Consider the following 18,273-nt stretch of genomic DNA (forward strand, 5'->3'; position numbering starts at 1 on the left):
GGCAGTTGCATCTGATAAATATATCATGCTGGTTCCAAACATGGCAGGAAGCAGACAAAGAGCAAGTGCATGCAAAGAGATCACATGGTGAGAGACGAAGCCAGGGAGAGAAACCCAGAAAGCCAGACTTGTGGGAAAGTATCAAACTGTCCACCATATGTGAAATTAGAATCCTAAAAGGAGAGAAAAAATGTGTTAAACACTTTTTGAAGAATTATTGACTGAATGTTTCAAAATTTGGACAAAAAGAAAATCTGTTAATTCATATCTTTAGCAAATCTTGAGCAATGTTAATTAAAAAATAAAACATACAACTAACTGCATATCTTACAAATGGCATAAACAACAAATGTATACCAATCTTAAAAGCAGACATAGAAAAAGACACATTGCACACGAGAAAATTATTAGAAGAAACAATGGAAACCTGAAAAAAAACTGGGACTTTATTTGTGAAAGAAAAAAATCTGTCAATATAGATTTCCAGTGAAAATTTTCTTCAAATCAAGACAATATCCAAAAAATTGCTGAGACTGATATCAAGCAGCTATCTCTATACATGTTCTTCTAGGAGTTTTGTGATTTCAGGTCTTACAGTTATGTCTTTAATCTATTTTGAGTTAAGTTATGGTTTAAGGTAAATGTCCAGTTTTATTCTTTTGCATTTGGATATCCAATTTTCCTAACTCTGTTTGTCAAAGAGATTATCCTTCCCCTATTGTGTTGGTGGCCTTGTTGAGAATTACTTGACTGTATATATGTTAATTGTTTTCTGGGCTCTTTATTCTGTTCAATTTGGTCTGTGTGTCTATTTATATGATAGTACCATACTTTTTTGATTACTATAGCTTTGTAATATAATTTGAAATCAGAAAGTGTGCTGCCGTCAACTTGGTTTTTCTTTCTTAAGATCGTTTTGGCTATTTGGGGATGTTCTGTGGTTTCATACAAATTTTCAAATTGTTTTCTATTTCTGTAAAATGTTCCAGAGCTCAGGTAACAAAAACAAAAATAAAGAAGTGCAGCAACATCAAACTAAAAATCTTCTGCACAGCAAATAAAGCAATCATCAAAAGGAATGGTTTGAGAGAAAATATTTGCAGATCATATATTTGATACAGGTCTAATACCCAAAATATATAAGGAACTCAATCAACTAAATATCAAAAAATATAATAGTAACCTGATTAAAAATGAGCAAAGAATCTGAATATACATTTCTCCAAAGGCATGCAAATGGTCAGCAGGCATATGAAAAGGTGCACTACATCATCAATCATCAGGAAAATGCAAATCAAAACCACAACAAGATATCACCTCACACCTGTTGAGATGGCTATTATCAAAAAAGAGAAGAGATAAGGGTTGGAGAGGCTGTGGAGAAAAGAAAACTCTTGTGCATAGTTGGTGGGAATGTAAGTTAGCATAGCCATTATAGAAAACAGTATGGAAGTTTCTCAAACAATTAAAAATAGAGTTACTGTATGATGAAGAAATTCCTGTCCTATATATGTATCCAAAATAAATAAAATCAGCATTTTTTGGAGATATCTGCACTCTCATGTTAATTGCAGCATTATTCACAATAGCCAAGACATAGAAACAATCTAAGTGGTGTCTATATACAGATGAACAGATAAAGAAATTGTGACAGGTCTATATATGATATTGTGATATATATCATATGTATATATGATATCATAATATTATTCAGCCTTAAAAAAGGAGATATTGCCACTTGCAACATTATGTATAAACCTAGAGCACATTTTGTTAAGTGAAATAAACCAGACGCAGAAACAAATAAAGGCATGATTTTACGTACATGTGGAATCTCAAAAGAAAAATAAGGTCAAATACATAGAAACTGCATTAAAAGGGGAAGAAAGAAAGAGAAAATAGGAAGAAATAGGTCAAAGGTTATAAACTTGCAGCTGTGTAGGATAAATAAGTTTAGAGATCTAGTGTATGGCATGAAGACTTAATATTGTATTGTAAACTAAACATTTGTTATGACAGTAGATGTTAGATGCCCTTACACAAGGAAAAAACAAAAGGTAACTATGTAAGGTGTTGGATTGATAGATAGGTTAATTTGCTTGATTGAAGTTATCATCTCACTACGTACATGTATATCCTATATTTTTGAACAAACTTGTTTTAGATAAAATATTTAAAAAGCTTTTGTCTGAAGGAAGTCAAATTTCTGTTTCCTAATTGTTTAAGGTCTTTCATATTATTTCCACTCTTAAAACTTATGTAACCCTTTGGATATGATGAGATATATGTTTTTCTTTATTTTTTATGCCAGTACTCTTAGATACAGCTATCACTGTCTCTCGGGGTACCTCTGCCTCTGGTCATTCTGTTCATTCTTTATGTTGAAATTTTATATCTTCAGGCTACAACTCAGAGTTTTACAGTTTCATTGATTTCTCTATTAAATGTTTATGAACCACGAGAATGAGAATTATATATTCAATTTTTTTTGAACTTTTGTGTTTGAGTTTATTTATTTAGTTATTTATTTTTGAGACAGAGTCTTGCTCTTTCACCCAGGCTGGAGTGCAGTGGCACGGTCTTGGCTCACTGCAAGCTCTGCCTGCTGGGTTCACACCATTCTTCTCCCTCAGCCTCCCGAGTAGCTGGGACTACAGGCGCCTGCCACCACGCCCAGCTAATTTTTTTTTTTTGTATTTTTCTTAGAGACAGGGTTCCACCATGTTAGCCAGGATGGTCTCGATCTCCTGACCTCGTGATCTGCCCGCCTCAGCCTCCCAAAGTGCTGGGATTACAGGCGTGAGCCACCGCGCCCAGCTGTGTTTTGAGTTTTTAAAAAATTAACTAATGTGAAAGACCCTAGATCCTGGGAAAGGTGCTGTGTGGCTTAGGATATATACATCAGAATGTGCTGTGGACTTTCTAGAATATTTCAGTGCCCTTGTATATGTGTGGAGAGTAATTCCAGAACAAAGCCCTTACTTCAATATCCATGGTGGTCCATAGCTAGGGCTAGCAGAAGGAAGGGTTCAAAATCACTATTTTTACCACGCAAATTATCTGCTCTTGGAAAAGCCAGTCCCTTTGGGTAGCCCCAATCGTGTGTAAGTCTTTTTCCTGAAGCATGATCATATGGTTCTCTTCTTCTATCTGCTCATTGAACCAGAGCTCCAGGACCAATACTACTATGGCAATACCTCTTTTGCCTCTACATCTCTCAGGTCACAGCTGAAATGTTAACTCCTCTGAGAACCCGCATTTGTCACACTAGTTTACATATATTTTGTTATTCTCTGTTGCAATGAATTTTTTGTTTCTTTCATAGCAGCTATATGAGGTTGTAATTATTTTTGTTATTTTTTTATTATTTGCTTTCCCTGTTAAAATACAAGCTTCATAGAAACAGAGAACATGTGCACCAATATGTTCTATGTACCTAGTAGTTACTAAAATAGAGAAGCCTCTTATTAAACAAACAACTAAACAATGACTGCTTGTTAAATAAATGTATTTAGTTATTCTATTATTCATTTCCAACACACAGAAAGACTGAGAAAGGGAGAAGGACTAAAAGGAAGAATGACAGCAAGAGAGATAAAGAGTAGATATTTTCTGGCATTAAATTAGTGCCCCCGATGGCCAGTGATGATGAGCATTTTTTCATGTGTCTGTTGGCTGTATGAATGTCTTCTTTTGAGAAATGTCTGTTCATATCCTTTGCCCACTTTTTGATGGGGTTGCTTGTTTTTTTCTTGTAAATTTGTTTGAGTTCTTTGTAGGTTCTGGATATTAGCCCTTTGTCAGATGAGTAGATTGCAAAAATTTTCTCCCATTCTGTAGGTTGCCTGTTCACGCTGATGGTAGTTTCTTTTGCTGTGCAGAAGCTCTTTAGTTTAATTAGATCCCATTTGTCAATTTTGGCTTTTGCTGCTGTTGCTTTTGGTGTTTTAGACATGAAGTCCTTAAATGTCCATCAGTGACAGACTGGATTAAGAAAATGTGGCACATATACACCATGGAATACTATGCAGCCATCAAAAAGGATGAGTTTGTGTCCTTTGTAGGGACATGGTTGCAGCTGGAAACCATCATTCTTAGCAAACTATCACAAGAACAGAAAACCAAACACCGCATGTTCTCACTCATAGGTGGGAACTGAACAATGAGATCACTTGGACTCGGGAAGGGGAACATCACACACCGGGGCCTCTCACGGGGAGGGGGGAGGGGGAAGGGATTGCATTGGGAGTTATACCTGATGTAAATGATGAGTTGATGGGTGCTGACGAGTTGATGGGTGCAGCACACCAACATGGCACAAGTATACATATGTAACAAACCTGCACGTTATGCACATGTACCCTAGAACTTAAAGTATAATAATAATAAAAAAAAATTAGTGCCCCCAAATTGGACAGAGACATATCAGCAAATGCTCCTCTGAAGATTTGAATTTAACTTTCGCTGTAAATTGCTCTGACCTGACAACCAGCTATTTCAGTTTAGTCTTTGTAGATGATATACATAAAATTCCTATCTCACTTTGCTGTAGCATGTCCAATCCTGGACAATCAGCATAAAAGATACTATCTTCACTTATTTAACATTTCATAGCATTAAACATTCGAACTCTGAACTTTAGGATTCCATAAAAAAGACTCTGACTGTCAATGATAATAATAAATACATTAATGATTATGATAATTATTTTTAAACTCACTACTTGGTAGCCTCTAGCATTTATATATCTGGATTTTCTACACGTATTTCTACAGAAGCAGCTTGCACATGCTGTACAAACCATAAGATGGCAGGAGAGGTTTGTGGAACACTGACTCACCTGGGGCCATGCAGAGGGAGGTTTGAAGATCTTGTTGATACCGATTGACACAGGAAACCAAAGCCTCTTTCCCCTCTTCCTTTCCTTGAGTAAAAATGCTGAGAAAATGTCTTCTCTTTCTTTCTATGTTGATAGTAAAACCAGTGAGGTCATCACTTTTAACAACTGTTGACTTATTTTGGATTTTAGTCTACATTCACTGTAACACAAAAATGCATACAAGCAGCACTGATTTTCGTGTGGCATCATAGAAATAACAGTGCTATACACAGACCTTGCTACCAGCCACTAAGACTATTTATTTGAATATGTTCATATATTTATATATAAATGTATAGAAAAGATTCAGAGAAATGTATACCAGATTATAAAGAGAAATTATCTCCAGGGAGGACAAAAAGGTAAGGATAAAACGTCTTCACTTTACATTTAATATACATGGAGTATATATAGTTTTTAAAATTTATATCATAGACATGTTTAGGATATTGAATGGAAAATTTAAAAAACTCAACTACTTACTAGTTGTATGATTTTGAAAAATGTCTCAAATTATCAGATTTTTTTTCCTAAAAATATGTAAAAAGTCTGTTTCATAGAGTTTTACCGAGGCATAATAGATGTAATTCTCCTAAAAGTGCTACATTTTACAAATAGTGGCTGCTAAAATATTGCTGTTAATAGTATTCCACTAACTAGTAATAATAACTTTAATTAATATTTGTTAAGTTTTGACTTTGTTTCTACTACCCCACACACATGGACATACATATCTTCTTCTATCATGTTGGCCTAATTCAATACTAGAAAATCAGTAGGGACTCAGGTTATATGTGTGAATGGATGGATAAATGAATGAATGAATGCCTATTTTTAAAGACTTCCTCTTTTCTGTATGTCTAACCTTAGATCCTAGTCATATGATCACACGTCTCTAGGTGGCCCAACAGCCCTATCACAGATTCTGCTTCAAAGGCATTCATCTTGATGAATGCATATCTAATCTCAGAAGGAGTCTGAAAACTATCTTGTCCACATCCAGTTGGCTGACACACAATTTAGGCTTCTTGGGTGTCATCAGATCTGTAAGCATGATGAGGAAGGAAAAAGTTTCTGAGCAGAGGCTTCCAACATCCTCAGAAGGAAACCTCTCTTAATCCCCATGAAAATGGTGTAAATTCCAACATCTTGCTCCTAAGAACACTTTGCCCTGAAAAATAAATAAATAAATAAATAAATAAATAAATAAATAAATAAAATAAAAAAGCCATCATAAGCTTTCAGAAGTCCTGTGCTGAGGTTTTGCTTACATCAGTTTTAAAGCATAATATTTTGAGTAACTCAATGTTTGGAAACCTCAAATTTTTCTCTTGACAGATAAAACTGAAACCTCTACTATATTCTGCTTTCTCACAGGATGCACATGAGAATAAAACACAAGACTTTATGTTAGAATACCTTGTGTAACCTCAAGTATTATGATTGTTAGAGAGCTTTTTAGAGGTTTTTACTTTCTTTGTCAGAACCAGACAGGGTATATTCTCAACCCAAAGGTCAAATTGTCTCATTTTCACAAAATTTTCAATGATTATGATAATAATAATAATAATAGCAGCAATGATTTCTATCATACAATGGACCAGGCACTATTGAACACGTTAGACATATTAATGTATTGAATCGTTAAAATAATTCAACCATGTGGGTACTATTGGTATCCTCACTTAAAGATGAGTGGACCAAAGCACAGAAAGATAAAGTGCTTTGCTAAAGGATAGGCAGCCGATAAGTGGAAGGTGGGATTCTAAACCAAACTGTTTAATTCCCAAAACTACTGCATAAGACCGTACAAAGAAGCATGAAACAACGGGTTTCAAGAAGCCTACAGAAGACATAACTGGATTTTTCATGCTGGTTCATAGTTAAATTATTGGATAAAACAAATCTGAATGGCAGAGGAAAAAATAAAGAAAGAGAGTTCTGAGTGAGCCAGGGTCTCTATAGGAGCAAGGAACCAAGTGAAGCTTGGGTTAGTTGTGAGGTGTAAGATATAATTAGAAGAGAAGTAGCTCTACCCTGGTAGAAGTGAAACTTTGAAGAATGATTCCTCCCAAACTGCTGAGTAAGGATAGGAAAATGCATAGCCTTGGTCAAGATTTAAATATGAGGATATAAAAATAGACATAAACAGAATGCACAAGTGAAAAAAATACATTTTGGAATGCATATATTGTGCAAGTGTCTCTATTCTGAGTGCTAGTATATCAGAAACTACATTTTTGTTCCTTTTGTCAGAGGTGTTTGAACCAGAGCAACTCCATCTTAAATAGCAGCTGGGTAAAATAAGGCTGAGACCTACTGGGCTACATTCCCAGAGAGTTAGGCTTTCTAAGTCACAGGATGAGATAGAAGGTTGGCACAAGACACTGGTCATATCAGACCTTGCTGATAAGACAGTAGTAGTAGTCTCCTGTTCTGTAATTTTTTTCCCTCTCCCTCTGCTTCTCCTTGTGTATCCACCATACAAGCTGCAATGACTAAAAATTATTTACCAAAATCATTTCATAAAACTGTATTAAATGAAAATTCACCAATAGAAACTTAGGAAACATAACACAGTCCTGTAAGGTTGGCTTCAGCATATCCAGAACACATGCTCAGGAAGGAAGAAGGTGGGGAGACCCTATAAACAAGGGACTTTGATCATTCACTTTGAAGAGTCTCCTGTCATATGCTGGATGGGCAAACAGCTTAGATGGATGCCTTAGAGTGCACAAAATCAGAGATATCCAGAGATGCACATGAAGATGGAGTGAGAATAGGAATAGAGAGACACAGAAATACCACTCACCCTTAGTTTATTTTTTCATTTAATACAGAATATTTTTTAAAGTCCTACTGTCTTTAAAGCACTGTCCTTAAAGCTGGCATGTCATTGGTTTTATAGTCCAGCAGGGAGACTGACCATTGAGAATTATAAGTATGGCAGGAATTTCTAAACAGAAAGATGTGCAGATCTCATAGCCTGTCACACAAATGACCCATCACATAGCTCCTAAACTGCATCACAGCATTACCATGACCTCCTGTTTCTACATTTGGTTTGCCTCCATATGCCCCCAAATTCCAATGTTTTTGTGAAGTCATGTTTGGTGGTCAAGGTTGAGGGAAAGTACACAGACCAAAAGCTCATCTAGTTGTGTCAAACTTTGTCATAGTTTGATAAGCTTTTTGAATGTAAAGTTTGTCAAAATTTAGGGAAATATTTTGCCCTTAGGTGGTCACTTATTGAGCCCTGGAAATTTTACTCTTTCTTTATCCTTGAGATACCTCTTGCTTTATTGAATCTATAATCAACCTTATTGCAACCATGGAGAATGAGATATTACCTAGCTCAGAGGTCCACATCACAGAATATGTGGGTGAATCTATCACTACCCTGTTGTGAAGCCCTGTTCTCCAGCCCAGGCATTCTTCCATTCCTAACACAAGCTTCTCCTCCTTTACAGAGATGGGTCTGAGTTGCCTATATTTATACCTCCCATGTCATGCTGAGTGGGGGCTGGGGTTTTCAGAGAGAAGACAGCTAGGGAACATAATTGCTATGGTAATTGCTTTCTATTGTACAATAAATATAGTCTGGATGTATTGCATATGGTCCCTAATTTTTAATAGAATCCTCACAAAAATGCTACTTTCCCGCGTTCCAATAACAGACTTAGAATGATGGAAAGACCTTCACAAGTCCAAACACAAGCAAATGGCCATATGGCAGAGTTGTTCTTTTTCTGTGTCTCATAAGATTCCAGACAGTATAATCTTAGCAGTATCTATGAGAAAAATCTACCTCAATATATCTTCTTTCTGCATTCACACTCAAAAACTTGATATCTGTGCTTGGTTTAATAAAAATAGTGAGAGTAACTCATGGAGCTGGGTGGTGGTGATGTGTGTTTATGATTGTGTGTGTGTGAGAGAGAGAGTATATGTGTGTGTGTGTGTGTGTGTGTGTGTGTGTGTGTGTGTGTCAAGAGGTTAAGGGCTTAAAGCAACAATTAATTGGTGATTAGGATCATGTACTCAATACCATAGCTTGAAGAAAAAAAAAATTCCATAATTCCGAGACTGCTGCTTCATGACTTGAAAAACGATATCTGTCCACTTACCAGTGTGTGTGTGTGTGTGGGGGGGGGGGGTTGGCTTCATTGCTGGGAAACACTTGAGATCCTGTATTGATGAAAAATGATTTCTCCAAACTAATCATTCTGTTCATAAAACTTTGAGTTTTCAAGACACTCAGGGTCTCTTTCATCCCTGAAGCTTTTTCTCATGGAGGAATGCCACCCAGACATGTGCTAATGCCACTTAGCACATTTTACAACATTTACATTTCCTTGGGCTCCTTTTCCTTCTTGTTTTCAACCTTCATGCCCCAATCCCTGCCTAACTTCTATTATTTATTTATTTATTTTATGCCATACATCTGCCTTTATTATGAGCAACAGGCGGGACACTTCCAGCAATAGAAAAAAGAGTAATTTACAAAAGCAGGGATTCAATGAAGCTGCTGGTTGTTACTCTTGGGCATTTACATGTAGACGCTGACCCAGAGCAGCAGGAAGAGGACTCCAAGGCCCATGAAGAATGAGGCCATCAAGGAGATGAGGAACTCTTCATAGATATCACAAGTGTAGAGGTGACCTCGTAAACAAAGAACCAGGTGGTGAAGAGCATGCCGATGGTCAAAAACACTAGAATCAGATGGGGGAAGACAGCCAGGTTCACTGGGCTGTCGTATCTGCTCATGGCCTTGAGCTCCATTTTGCTCCAGTAGGCTAAGCCGCCACTCTGCCACCGGAAGACTTCTGTTATTTCTTAACTTTTGCTTTCCTGATTTCATCTGTGCTCTCTGACTAGGTAATTATATCTAGCGATGTTATCTATTCTGATTCACAGTATCCAGCAGACCTGATTTAATCATCACATTCTCATTATAAGGCTCAACAAGTAATGTTCACAATTTTCCAAAGCCATAGACTGATCATCTGACCTACAAATACTCTAAATTCCTGATCATCTTCCCATCGTTTATGGCTCTGAATGGCTTTTTGTCCAAAGCATCCAGCACCATTTTCATGTGGGTAGTTTCCCCTGCTGGTAAAAATAGTGAACACTTTTCCTTATCCACCCCATACCCCAACAGAGACATGAGATCCACTATCACTGTCTATCTGAGTGTGTTTGAGATCTTCAAAATCTGCAGTGCTGATACCTCAATATGGAATGAAGTGAACCAACAAGCTCTCTCTGACTTTTGTTTACAAGGATTTGCATACATTTTCTGGTGGATACTAGGCTTATTTCTGGGAATATGCAGCAATTTAAAGCATTGTGTCTCATGTCAAAGTTTGCTTTACACAATCTGATACTAATCTATTTGGTAAGTTTTCCTTTCTGTTAGTCTGTACCCTTGTCATTACAGTGACTCCCATCCTCACTCTAATTTCATCTTTTCTGGGAGTAAGTACTTGGTGGAACATATAGAGGCAAAGAGGAAGCTGGTTTATGCAGCTGAAGAGAGCAACAAAGGAAACAGACAATGCAAACCAGAGTCCGGAACTATACCAGGATATCTTTCTCTATTCCCATGGATTTTCAGCTTGATTTTTTCCTAACTAGATCTCTCTGCTAGGGAATGAAAAAGAAGATCTAAGATTTTCCCTCTTCTAGGAATTTGCAAAAGAGATTATTCAGAAGCCAAGTTCTAAAGATTTTAGAGAGTCTTTGGGATGATACAGTCTTATACCCCATCACATCTTGACTGATATATTACTGCATTTCCCTCTGAAATCTCCAATAAACCAACTGTCTACTGCCCATTCTGCGCTGCCATGCCCCCTATTGCCTATGCTGAGCTTCCAGGCCAAGACACACTGTAGTCCTTTACTGACCTTTAATGTTCATAAGTCTGTTCATTGTTGCCATAGACGTGACTATGAATCCCTAAGCCTGGTCAAGATACTGGATCCAACACCACCTTTTTAGATTATACCCAGAAGCCAAGCTGCAAAGAACATTAGTTTCATAAACTCCTCCATAAGGCCCACTTCTCTCTCCTCTCTCCTTCTTTATTCTCCCAGCCTGAGGGATTTGGAACTTTGGAACAGGAGTCCCTAAGGTTTCTTCCTGAATCTGGGTTTGGGAATTAGCCTCATCTCCAGAAATAAGATTTATTTTAAGCATCACATAGGGGTAGAAAAGAAAATGTAGGGAGGATGGCCTTTTTGCAGCAGATTTTTAAAAGAACTTCCAGGACCTTGTCTTTATATTGAAGCATATGTCACTATAGGATCAAAGCAAGGCATTACATTGATCCTTTAAGAAAGTTTTGCTACCTACAGCCCTTGACCCTACTCTTTTTTCAAAAAAAAATTTTTTTAAGGTAATTGTTAGAGATTTCCCAAGGTTTATTTGAAATGACACACCACTGAAAACATAACTGTTACTGATGATTTGTGGATACAGTACATATCACCTATCTTACTTTAGGACAGTCTGTGAAGATGATATTTTCCTGCTGCAGTTCCTTTATCAAGTGACTTTATACAGAGATGGGACTGCAAGGGTGACTCAGGTCATGCTAGCACAGGAGAAGCAGGTGCTAGTGTTTCATTTGAACTAGTCGTTGGGCTGGGGTGGAGTGAAAGCTCCCTAGGCCAAGGACATCTTTGCAATGTGGAGAGGACCCAAATTACTGGGTGTGGCTTTTTGAATGTTGAAGACCTTGTCAGCATACTGGTCACCCAGTTTCATCATCACTTCATACTGTTTGTACCAAAGCACCACAGTTTCCTTATGAAACTTGGCTTCAAGGCTGGAGACATTTTTGAAAGTATTAACATAAAATCCAATTTGTCTTGACCATAATAATGGTAACTCTTCTTGTGAGTCAACATTAACCTTCAAACCTTCTCTATGCTTTTTGAAATTCTACTTCTGCCTTAGACAGAGGCTCTCATCCTTCCTCCTGAAGCTCTGTTGAGCCTGATGGGGGTGAGCAGGCACTGTCATAGTCCACCAGCTTCCTGCTGCACTTGGTGATGCGATTCTTCAAGTCAGGAAATTGGTCCAGGTAGTTCTCCAGTGTTAGCAAGGATGCATCATGAGTTTTTCGTGGATATCTTTCCAGAGCACATCACCTTTCTCATCAACCATTTTCACACCTTCCTGCCCAGACCAATCCAGCGCACAGACTTCACACAGTGACTCAGCTTCGTCAAGGTCTCTTGAATGCCTTTGATTGCTTCTAAACATCCTCAGAGTTCTCTCAGGTCTGGTACCCTCTGCTTCTTGCGGCTTGAAGTTCTGGACATACTCTTCAAACTGTTTGTCTTTTATCTCACCAGTTTTCCCTGGCTTCTGGAGGACCTTTTCTTCTGAGTGGCTGAGTCTCTTCGTTCTTGGTGAAGATGCCCTTTTGATGTTGGCCAGGGCTGTGGATCTGGGAGCTGGGAGGAGCTGAGTGCTCAGTGTGGCTGGTGGCACAGAGGGGCGGGAGGCAGAGGGGAGGATCACGAGGAGGGGTGAGGTCTTTGACCTTACTGTTGATATGTTCTTCTGGGACCATCGGGAGCCCAGAGCTCTGCTCTGTTTCATAAGACTCCACAAAGAGAAACTGCAAGTCCCAGTCTTTCACCTCTCTTGGACTTTTTATCTGGTCTCTTCATCACATCTCTTCAGTATAAGGAAGAACAGAAAGGGAGGAGAGAAACTCAGGGTTGTCAGTCAAATGTGTCCATTTACAGAATTTATAAAATATATTGTTGTCTTAATTATCTTTATACTAGCCTGCTATGGCAGGTTTCAGGATCACTGGACCTAGAGGGTGAGTCAAGGAAGATTTTCTTTGATATGGCTTAAATCCCCCTGAATTCATTCCCAAAAGTGCAAGGAAAGAAAGAACAGAATTAAGTAAACATTGCCCATATCGTGGAAGACAATACAGAGAACAATGACAAACAGACAGAAGAACTAACAGACACATACAAAGACATGGATCACTTTACATTTTATTTATTCATTTTAATGAAAAATTATATTTTGTTAAAAATGATCTATGTGAGAGGTTCTATAATACAGTAGGGAATAAGAATTATGTTATGTTTACCATCCTGGAGCACACAGTCAAGAAGTTACAAAAGAGAAAGGCAAATTTCACACATGCTACAGACAGACACACAGCCAAGTTCAGTAAAACAAACAAAATCTTTTGGTCTAATCAGATAAAGATCATTTACTAGCCTGGAAACTATTGTAAAGATAGTATTTTATTTTTGTTTTCTCCATGTTATTTATACATCCCAAGAATTCTAAAAAATCCCCACCTTTCTGTGATGAAGAGTAGGTGGGCAGCCATAGATCACTCAGAGTGTCAGTATGACAGAGGCCAGAGATGAGGGACATCCAGCTGGCTGGTCACTGGGTGGCCCCTTGTGTAGTCCAAGCATTTCATACCCTGTATTTTGGTCAAAAGAATATCTTTTAAAATTAATTTAAAACTTGTCATTTGAGTCATGGATACTGGCTCTTCACCTGGCCATAGGACCACAAACCCCCTCTCCTCATGCCTAGACTCTGAACAGAATTAACTTTGAAAGGTATTTGGAGCCAGAAAAGGCCTTTTTACCCTCTAGTTATGAGCATTGCCTCCATCCTCTCACTTCCTTCCCACCCGCCACATATGACCAAAACTGTTTTTCACCTCTGCTATTTTGCACATGCCAGACACTGCCATCTAGTCTTATCTAGGATGTACCTTTAAACCAGACCTCTCATGCCACTTTACTTTATGAAAATGCATCTCTCTGTTCAGTAGTAACTGGAATTAACTATCAAGACAATAGTCATCTGAATTAGAAATTATATCTCTGTTTTTAAATTATTATCAGTATTATTTGATAACTGTTATTCAAAGTTTTAACTGAAGACACTTCTCATAGAGATACTTTCCCCAGACTCATCATTTTGAATTGAGGGAAATGATTTACTCTCATTGAAGAAATGAGAGTAAAGCTCATTTCTTCACAATGTGCAGTTTTCTAGAAACAGCAGCCAGCTCCATATGAGCAAGAAAACTGGATCTATGTCTGAGGTCAAGAATGCTTTATTCCTATGTATAACAAGACCAACACATGTGGACCATATGGAGGGCAATGAGCATTGACTGAAATATGGGTGACCCAAATCATAGACCCAAGATTTATATATATATAATTTGGTCCACATATATATACTGTTTCTTGTAATATATTATTTCTATAATATTTATACATACACATATACATACATGCACTATTATATATATTAAGTATATAAAATTAAGTATATTAAATAAATATTAAGTATATATATAACTCTGTGTGTGTATGTATCTGTGTGTGTATATATATGTGTATGTGTGTAAGTATGTATGTATGTACATGGTGCCAGCCATAGGCTAATCAATGTGAGTTAATTTACCTGGGAAAACAGTATCAGTTGAGCACTGAGATATGTGCTTAGAGTTGTACATATATTACATCATATACAAATCAGCAATAGACAGGCAGGGTAAAATAATGTTCTAAGTAGCAGAGGGATTGGTTGATTTCCACTGAAATGCTGAGGGATTGGTTAGTTCTCATTGAAATTACTTTCCCTAGTTACTTATGCCAGCAACATTGTCACCCTGTCCAGTTTCCCTGAATTATTCCTCAGAGACCAGTAGAACAATGTCACGCTCTAGAGCGAGGCAGAGAGAATGAGCAAAGTATACCATTCTGAATCTGCTTAGTTTTAATGCTATAGATAACCAGGTTCATAAAAGGTGGGAAAAGGAAGTAGATGTAGCTCATTGTGATGTGAACCACATGAGGAACATGCTTTCCAAACCTATGAATAAATGTCAGACAAACTACAGTGACGTAGAAGACCAGGATGCAGCAGATATGAGAGACACATGTGTTGAGGGCCTTGGCCCTTTCTTCTCCAGAACCAATGACCATGACAGTCTTGAGAATCAAAATGTAGGAGAAAAAGATGGCGAGAAAGTCCAACAAGACCATTGCAAATAAAACTACAACTGGATAGAGATGATAAAGGTGATGTCAGCACAGGCTAGCTTGATGATATCTTGGTGTAGACAGAAAGCATGGGAGAGTACCTGGGATCGACAATAGGGAAACCAATGTAGGTGAACAACTATTGGAATAATGGACAGACCAGCCCTTGTCAATACCCCTACACCAATCTTCATTACCTGGGTGTTGGTCAGGATAGAGGTATATCTTAAGGTGTTGCGGATAGCAATGAAACGGTCATAAGCCATGGAAAGCAAGATACCTGACTCCACGACAGAAAGAGTATGGATAAAATAGGTCTGAGAGAAGCAGGTCACATGGCCAATCTCCCTGTGATTTAACCATAGAACACCTAGCACTGTGGGCATTGTGGTCAATGTCACTCCGAGGTCTGTAGCTGCCAACATAGCTAAGAAATAGTACATGGGCTCATGGAGGTTATGATTATTCCTGATGAGAAAGAGAAGAGTTCCATTGCCAAGAAGTATGGAGATGTAGTCTACCAATAATGGGATGAATATCCAGTGCTGTGCTTTCTCCATGCCTTGGAAGCCAGTAAGCTGGAAGGTGGAAGCAGAGTTATTGAGCGTCATTGCCCGCTTTGCATTTACTCCAGGTAATGCAATAGTAATCAGTTGTATAAAGTTGCTTCTTGCGAAAAGAGAAACCAAAAGAAAAAAGAAGAAAAAGAAATGAACAAAGCCTGCAAGAAGTATAGGTTATGTAAAAAGACCAAATCTACGTCTGATTGGGGTGCCTGAAAGTGAGGGGGAAAATGGAAACCAAGTTGGAAAACACTCTTCAGGACATCATCCAGGAGAACTTCCCCAACCTAGTAGGGCAGGCCAACATTCAAATCCAGGAAATACAGAGAACGCCACAAAGATACTCCTCGAGAAGAGCAACTCCAAGACACATAATTGCCAGATTCACCAAAGTTGAAATGAAGGAAAAAATCTTAAGGGCAGCCAGAGAGAAAGGTCGGGTTACCCACAAAGGGAAGCCCATCAGACTAACAGCAGATCTCTCGGCAGAAACTCTCCAAGCCAGAAGAGAGTGGGGGCCAATATTCAACATTCTTAAAGAAAAGAATTTTCAACCCAGAATTTCATATCCAGCCAAACTAAGTTTCATAAGTGAAGGAGAAATAAAATCCTTTACAGATAAGCAAATGCTTAGAGCTTTTGTCACCACTAGGCCTGCCTTACAAGAGACCTTGAAGGAAGCACTAAACATGGAAAGGAACAACCGGTACCAGCCATTGCAAAAACATGCCAAAATGTAAAGACCATTGAGGCTAGGAAGAAACTGCATCAACTAACGAGCAAAATAACCAGTTAATATCATAATGGCAGGATCAAGTTCACACATAACAATCTTAACCTTAAATGTAAATGGACTAAATGCTCCAATTAAAAGACACAGACTGGCAAACTGGATAAAGAGTCAAGACCCATCAGTCTGCTGTATTCAGGAGACCCATCTCACACGCAGAGACATACATAGGCTCAAAATAAAGGGATGGAGGAAGATTTACCAAGCAAATGGAGAACAAAAAAAAGGGGGGGTTGCAATACTAGTCTCTGATAAAACAGACTTTAAACCATCAAAGATCAAAAGAAACAAAGAAGGCCATTACATAATGGTTAAGGGATCAATTCAACAGGAAGAGCTAACTATCCTAAATATATATGCACCCAATACAGGAGCACCCAGATTCATAAAGCAAGTCCTTAGAGACTTACAAAGAGACTTAGACTCCCATACAATAATAATGGTAGACTTCAACACTCCACTGTCAACATTAGACAGATCAACGAGACAGAAAGTTAACAAAGATATCCAGAAATTGAACTCATCTCTGCAGCAAGCAGACCTAATAGACATCTATAGAACTCTCCACCCCAAATCAACAGAATATAAATTCTTCTCAGCACCACATCGTACTTACTCCAAAATCGACCACGTAATTGGAAGTAAAGCACTCCTCAGCAAATGTACAAGAACAGAAATTATAACAAACTGTCTCTCAGACCACAGTGCAATCAAACTAGAACTCAGGACTAAGAAACTCAATCAAAACCGCTCAACTACATGGAAACTGAACAACCTGCTCCTGAATGACTACTGGGTACATAACGAAATGAAGGCAGAAATAAAGATGTTCTTTGAAACCAATGAGAACAAAGATACAACATACCAGAATCTCTGGGATACATTTAAAGCAGTGTGTAGAGGGAAAAGTATAGCACTAAATGCCCACAAGAGAAAGCAAGAAAGATCTAAAATTGACACTCTAACATCGCAATTAAAAGAACTAGAGAAGCAAGAGCAAACACATTCGAAAGCTAGCAGAAGGCAAGAAATAACTAAGATCAGAGCAGAACTGAAGGAGATAGAGACACAAAAAACTCTCCAAAAAATCAATGAATCCAGGAGTTGGTTTTTTGAAAAGATCAACAAAATGGACAGACCACTAGCAAGACTAATAAAGAAGAAAAGAGAGAAGAATCAAATTGACGCAATTAAAAATGATAAAGGGGATATCACCACCGACCCCACAGAAATACAAACTACCATCAGAGAATACTATAAACACCTCTATGCAAATAAACTGGAAAATCTAGAAGAAATGGATTATTTCCTGGACACTTACACTCTTCCAAGACTAAACCAGGAAGAAGTTGAATCCCTGAATAGACCAATAGTAGGCTCAGAAATTGAGGCAATAATTAATAGCCTACCAATCAAAAAAAGTCCAGGACCAGATGGATTCACAGCTGAATTCTACCAGAGGTACAAGGAGGAGTTGGTACCATTCCTTCTGAAACTATTCCAATCAATAGAAAAAGAGGGACTCCTCCCTAACTTATTTTATGAGGCCAACATCATCCTGATACCAAAGCCTGGCAGAGACACAACAAAAAAAGAGAATTTTAGACCAATATCCCTGATGAACATAGATGCAAAAATCCTCAATAAAATACTGGCAAACCGGATTCAGCAACACATCAAAAAGCTTATCCACCATGATCAAGTGGGCTTCATCCTTGGGATGCGAGGCTGGTTCAACATTCGCAAATCAATAAACATAATCCAGCATATAAACAGAACCGAAGACAAGAACCACTTGATTATCTCAATAGATGCAGAAAAGGCTTTTGACAAAATTCAACAGCCCTTCATGCTAAAAACGCTCAATAAATTCGGTATTGATGGAACGTACCTCAAAATCATAAGAGCTATTTATGACAAACCCACAGCCAATATCATACTGAATGGGCAAAAACTGGAAAAATTCCCTTTGAAAACTGG

At 38.0% G+C, this 18,273-nt stretch overlaps 1 protein-coding gene and 1 pseudogene across 1 annotated transcript; both read right to left on the reverse strand.

Annotated features, from left to right (window-relative positions):
* Positions 1-9,428: 9,428 nt before the first annotated feature.
* On the reverse strand, positions 9,429-9,661 carry LOC100429210 (dolichyl-diphosphooligosaccharide--protein glycosyltransferase subunit TMEM258 pseudogene; annotated as a pseudogene).
* Positions 9,662-14,613: 4,952 nt separating this feature from the next.
* Positions 14,614-15,551, reverse strand: LOC100429308 (olfactory receptor 51B6-like). Its single transcript, XM_015115060.2, is given in 2 exon segments — positions 14,614-14,975; positions 14,978-15,551. Coding segments are annotated over 2 exon segments (936 nt in total).
* Positions 15,552-18,273: the final 2,722 nt, after the last annotated feature.

The sequence above is a fragment of the Macaca mulatta genome, chromosome 14, assembly GCF_049350105.2.
Source record: "Macaca mulatta isolate MMU2019108-1 chromosome 14, T2T-MMU8v2.0, whole genome shotgun sequence".
Lineage (NCBI taxonomy): Eukaryota > Metazoa > Chordata > Mammalia > Primates > Cercopithecidae > Macaca > Macaca mulatta.